This window comes from Branchiostoma floridae, chromosome 16 (genome assembly GCF_000003815.2).
Source record: "Branchiostoma floridae strain S238N-H82 chromosome 16, Bfl_VNyyK, whole genome shotgun sequence".
Lineage (NCBI taxonomy): Eukaryota > Metazoa > Chordata > Leptocardii > Amphioxiformes > Branchiostomatidae > Branchiostoma > Branchiostoma floridae.
Window position 1 is genome coordinate 9,030,225 of NC_049994.1, and position 6,000 is coordinate 9,036,224.

At 41.1% G+C, this 6,000-nt stretch overlaps 1 protein-coding gene across 1 annotated transcript in view; it reads left to right on the forward strand.

Annotated features, from left to right (window-relative positions):
- The window catches only part of LOC118403955 (UPF0711 protein C18orf21 homolog), a 30,307-nt gene extending 26,913 nt beyond the window's left edge, over window positions 1-3,394 (forward strand). Inside the window, exons 2-7 of the mRNA XM_035802854.1 lie at window positions 31-131; window positions 838-881; window positions 1,388-1,581; window positions 1,984-2,083; window positions 2,245-2,314; window positions 2,691-3,394. Of these exons, the coding sequence (XP_035658747.1) occupies window positions 37-131; window positions 838-881; window positions 1,388-1,581; window positions 1,984-2,083; window positions 2,245-2,314; window positions 2,691-2,910 (723 nt within the window). The 5' untranslated portion in view covers window positions 31-36 and the 3' untranslated portion in view covers window positions 2,911-3,394. The remainder of the gene's footprint in view (window positions 1-30; window positions 132-837; window positions 882-1,387; window positions 1,582-1,983; window positions 2,084-2,244; window positions 2,315-2,690) is intronic.
- The last annotated feature ends 2,606 nt before the right edge of the window (window positions 3,395-6,000 follow it).

Sequence of the window (6,000 nt, forward strand, 5' to 3'; positions counted from 1 at the left end):
ACTTTAATCAAACTCTGTCTATCACTTCAGGTCAGTATGAGCAGAGAAAAGGACGTCTCCAGAACATGCTATCTGCAGCAGCTCGCCTCCGCATGTTCAGACACATGCCCGCCACTCTCCAGGTTCCTATTGTAAGTAAAAACTTGAACATGGTTCACGTTATTAGACTTTTTTTCCCCGAGAGGTGTAGTGAACTATTTCAAATCACTGTTAATCGTTGACGACTTACTCTAATTCAACATCCTCCTGGAATTACCATTAAGCATTGCCAGGGTCCCTTTTTTTTTTAGGAGGACAAGACGTGCTTTTACACTTAAGTCACATGTTGATCTACCTTAACTTTTCTACTGTGTTAATCCATAATGTACAGATAATGTACATGTAACAAGGCAGAAATGAAATCAACATGCACTCAAAATCAAATATGGGATACAAATTCTGTCATAAAACACAAGAGGAGGTGAGTAGAAACAGTCTCTGGCTCCCAGGATTCAAACCTGTGCCAAACCTGCGCCGGCAGTTCACAAAGCTAACGCCAGTAACCACTACACCAAAAGGTCGGAGCCTTTGGCAGGGTCAGTTTGGCAGCGCTTGAACCCCACTGTACAGTCATAGTGCATTTTGTTGATATGTCGTATACTGACATGGAGCATATGGGAGGTTCATTAAGTTAGAGGAGATTATACTGATTGTCCTGCTACTCTCCGTCCAAGCAGATTTTGACTGGGACCTTCTCATATAAACTGGAGCATATCAGAACAATGAAGTATAATCTTTTCAATAAACCTCTGCTTGGAGAGTACTGTAACCCCACTACTAAATTTTGATATCTTGCAGGCATACGGCTGGGTCTGGCAGTGAGGGAAACCATGCAGCTCAGAGTAAGAAGACACAGACACATCTTTCTTTCTCTTTTGAAAGTGACAACTTTTGTCCTTTGAAATTCTTAGAAAAGAATTGTAGTCACAAATGGGGAATGGTATCCATCTCAATGATATCAGGAATTAATAACAACAGGGATCAGCTAGTACATCTACCTGGAAAAAAACAGTTTAATCTGTCAGAGTCACTAACTCATAAGGATTGTGTGCAAATGTAACTCGTATGTTATGTAAGTCATGTTTATAATAGACAGTTGCTTTGGTAAGAAAACACCAATGTGTATATTTTGCATCCTTCCTAAAACTTAAAGTGTAGCTCCACCTTGGTTTAGTTTAGGCCCTTTTACCATTAATACATGCAATAACCTCAAACAAAGTATGCACCCTGACTTTGGTAACAACTTGTAGCACCTTTTCAATTTTGAAAAGTTTGAAAAGTGCATACTTTATTTGAAAATATGCAATACTGGTACCGGTTTAACCGTCAAACTTTCTGATCTGTTTAGGCATGCCGAGTCATATGACCTGTCAGTCATGTGGAAACTTATTGTTACCTGGCAACCACACGGTGAGGTTACGACCCAAAAGGAAAATGACCTCAGCTGTCCGACGTGTCATATCAAAGGTCAGCAAGGGTCAGATGGCATCGGCTGCAGAGGTCAAGCTACTCAAGAGATACCAAGACAGGAAAAACCATGTGGTAAGATACTTCTACTTTTGAATCAAGTAAAATAAATGAAATTATGTCATACGTATCACACAGGCTTTGAAGTTTTATCATACAGGCTTCCATCAAATGATTCGAACATACACTGCACACGCCGAGTGTGACGCGGTCGAAAATTCAAATACCTGATTGGGACGTTAGAACATAGCTGTTGGAAAAATTTTTGTTCAAGGGCACCAAATTTTCTCAAGTTCTAGTGCATTTCGCATTGAAACATTTGTTAACAGAAATAAAATAGGACACGGTGTATTCCGTATCACCCTCGGTCCCTGGTACCACGGGTGATACGGAATACACCGTGTTGTATTCTATATCTACTACATACAGTGTACAATACAGTTACATACATGCATGCATGTTTTCCTGGGTTTTCAGATTGTTCAGTGTACAGTCTGTCAGGGCAAGGCCGTCATCCCAGCAGCCACCAGGAAACACGTTGTCATGGCAACATCGGCATCACCTGGAAGCTTAGCAGGTGAGATTGGCAGGCACCAAGCTTGACTTGAAGTTATCCTTATTTCATTTAAGCTGCAACAAGACAATAGTTGTGTCTGTGTCCTCTGGGCTCTGTCACTCACTGGTTAATGAACATGACATAAACAATGACACTGTGCCCTGGTCTTCTTCTTGTTACAGGAACTCCAGTGGTGTCCAGGAGAATTGCCAAGGCAACCCGAAGACTTGTGTCCACTCCTCAATCCCACAGGTGAGGCTGGCAACGGGCTCTCTATCCTCAGATTTTGTTTATTTACTTAAAGTTTACCACAAAACAAGGCTCATGGAGCCACTCATGCATTTTGGGTTACAATACTGGATTCTAAAGACTGACGCCATGTTAAGGGTGTCTTGTCTGTCATGATTGTTCGAAAGCGAACTGCTGCCTGTTTGTCTTATTTGGCGTGACTTGCCTGTGTGCCACATTTTGTATGACATGCATATCTGCATGCCATTTTTGGTCTGATGTGCCTGGGACCCATATTTGGTCATAATAGGGACAAAAGCGAGCCTCTGTTCAAGCTACTGTTCAAGCTACTTAAGATATGTCTCCTCAGTTTAAAGAAAGCTTTGCTCTTTTTTCCTAGTTCTCCAATCCTGAGCACCCCAGGCTCGAGTATGATGGTTGCGGGTTCGAGTCCCAGAACTCCTGACTCCAGTCTGAGGGTTGGGAGTTCGGGTCCCGGCTCTTCCGGCAGGAAAGGAAAGCATCAGAAACAGAGACACGCCCAGCTGAAACACATGCTATCCCAGCAGTCCCTGGGAGACACCAGCATTTCCCTTTCGGACTTTCTACAGTCTTTATGACAGTTTGTTTTAGAAAATTATCATGATACCTACAACTCATGGCATTCCCTTCTCTGACTTTCTCCAGTCTTTATGACATTGTGTTGTAAAAAATGATAATCATACTCATAACTAATTTGGTAACAAGATGGCTAGATAGTTAAGACCTTTAGAAGTGGTAAGAAATATACATTTTTGTCCATATCTTCATTATATACTACTTTGCACCACAAATGCTATTTCAGATTACATTTACTGTCTACAGAGTTCCCTACCAAGGCATTCTGATTTATGATATGTGTTAGATTTATGTATAGTTGTAGAAGACCTTACAAAAGTCACTATACTTTTGTTGTATTAATAAAGATTGTTTGTTTATTGATCAGGCTCTCAATCTCTGCAATGCATAGCAATGCAAAAAAGTGAATAATTTAAAATAAATTAATTAGCTACTAAGTCTTTTACAATGCATGTATGAAATTACTGAATTAAAAGCAAGGTGGTATGATGTGACCAGAATCTACTGTAGAAATAAGTACCAGAGTGAATATGAGGACAATGATATACTTGCTTTCTGTAGTTGTGTAAGAAAGAAGTAGAAACAATATCCTGACTCCGGGGATTCGAACCTGCGTGGAATTCGAGCCGCCAGATCACAAACCCCAGCAGCGCAAACCACTACGCTAAAAGGCTTGAAGCCAGTTGGCATGGTCGGTTTGGTGCTACTGATACCCCACTGTTACACTTGGGTATAGTGTGACTATATTAATTCTGTCAGAGAATTCTGGCTGCCTTTTAGGTATAATACACCATTGTATATGAGGATGTGGATTTACTGTTGATATTTTATTGATGATGTAGTATAGAGTAACATGCTCACTGTGATCAAGGAGGTTAAACCTCCTTGCTGTCTGTGATGGACTACAGTATGTTATAACTGTGAGAAAGGAGTAGAAACAGAAAGAAGCAACATCCTGACTCCCGGGATTCAAACCCGAGCCGTCAGATCACAAACCCAGCAGGGCTAGCCACTACGCTACAAAAGGCTGACCAGCCGATTGGCATGGTTGTTTGGCGCTACTTAGGCCCCCACTGTTACATGACACGGTGCAATAAAAATCAAAGTGACGAAGATGCCAGTACTTGCACAAACATGCTCTAATATAAACATACACTTACAATCACAGTACAGCATATACACGCACGCACACGTACTTTAATAGGCAAACAAAACTGAGGCTACCTGCAAGTATTGTTCCTGTCGATCCTAAAGAATCAGCATTGAAAGATTAATGTCTTAACCAGTCTGCGAAAGTTCTGCGTCAAATACGCTGAACAGCTTCACAATGCTGACACAGACTAGTCCTGACTTTGACCTTATGTTAACACATGTTTTATTATAATACCTTGGAGCGACACTCACATTGGCCTCATTTTGCGGTCCATAAATTCCTAACTGATCGTATTCTGCGGGCGTTCTTTATATGATAAATGCTGCGTTCGTATTAATTCTACATCTCAAGATGAAATGCAACAGTAATACTTAGTAATACAAGTTGATGAAGACATGAATGAATGAAGATCAGTTCGTGATAGTGAACACCGATAAAAGTAAATGAGAAGATCCTCTCGCCACTTCTCAAAGGAGCCATCCAATATAGCTGCAAGATAGCCTGAGTTGCGTTCACGTTTCTACGGTCGTAATCACTAACCGAAACGCCACGTTTGGAGGGGCTTTCGTTTCCCGTGCTGAGTGTAAAACAAGCTGGGGAGAGATGGAAGAAAATTACATCAGTGCTTCTTGGGTCACTTCGTGAGTTATTAAAACTGGTGTCGAGTGTCTGGAAGAAAAGTTACATTTGATTTCGAAATTGTAAACTTCCCACACAATGCTTGCATGACTGGTAGTTCATATTACTTTTCCTATTCTATGTATAGACAGTTTTCTTTCCAAGACACTTTCTCAATTCAAAGCAATGGACAGAAACGGCAACTATCTATTTGTTCTATAAAATCGGATAGAGTCAATCCAATCCATTCACCCATTTGTCCATCCAAGTAAAAATATGAATAGACACGACAAATATAGAGAATTGATTTAACATGCACTCAGTGCGTATTTGCTACTGTTGTTTTCTGGTCCGTAAAAGCTCTGGAGACAAGCTTACAAAGCCAATTCCCATCGTTACTCTATCTTCCTTAGTTCTACAGTCTATGCCAAACCTCCAAGCATCGCTATCAATCTCTATCAGCTTTACGCTCGACGGGCATCACAACAACCTTCACCTTCCTTTGTAATCACTGCTAGTAACTTTGGCATTGCTAGCACATCGTGATCTACATGGATATTGGCGTGATCAAGGCTTGATCGACATAGGAAAAGAACCTTTATTGAGGGGACGGCAACGTACATGGTGTTTGAAGAATACGGAACGGACACAATGACGAAAGACTGGGTTATTTTCTACTGCACCAGTAATCCAAAAATATCCCCGAGAATGCGTTTCCCAGCCATGACGGCATCCAAATGTCAAGCCTTTCCTGTAGGTTCAGCAAAGCGGAGCCGTGAGTCTGTCATCTTGGCGCTCATTTATTGGCCACAGGGGAGCAAAACTGACGGTTGTATAAAACGGTTGTGCGTTTGAAACGACGTGCGTGTCAGCAAGTTTCACGTCGTATTAAGACGAAGATCAGTTTTTGTCTTAAAGCCGGTGAGAATAAAAAAAGAGGATGTCACCAAGTTGTCTTCGTTAGAGACCGACCTGGGAGAAGAGTAACGTTCATTCATGCATGTGTAAAAGTTTTTCAGGTCAATAATTTGTCGTGGTTTATCCGTGTCTATTTTTCAGTCAACTTTGCAGGGATGAAGCCTCCAGCAGGCATATCACTGGACAAGTGGTAGAAATTAGTGAAACTCATGGCAATCAGGTTTGCAGTTTTGTGACTCGGGCTGTAAGACACTCTTTTCGTTTAATAGACATCAACTTCATTTACATTTATAACAAAACGACCACGTGACAATATGGCGACAGTGCTTAGTATGCCAGTAATGGATATGCCCAATGATGACAATCAAGACACAGGAATTATGACTTTTTCGACCCATATTTA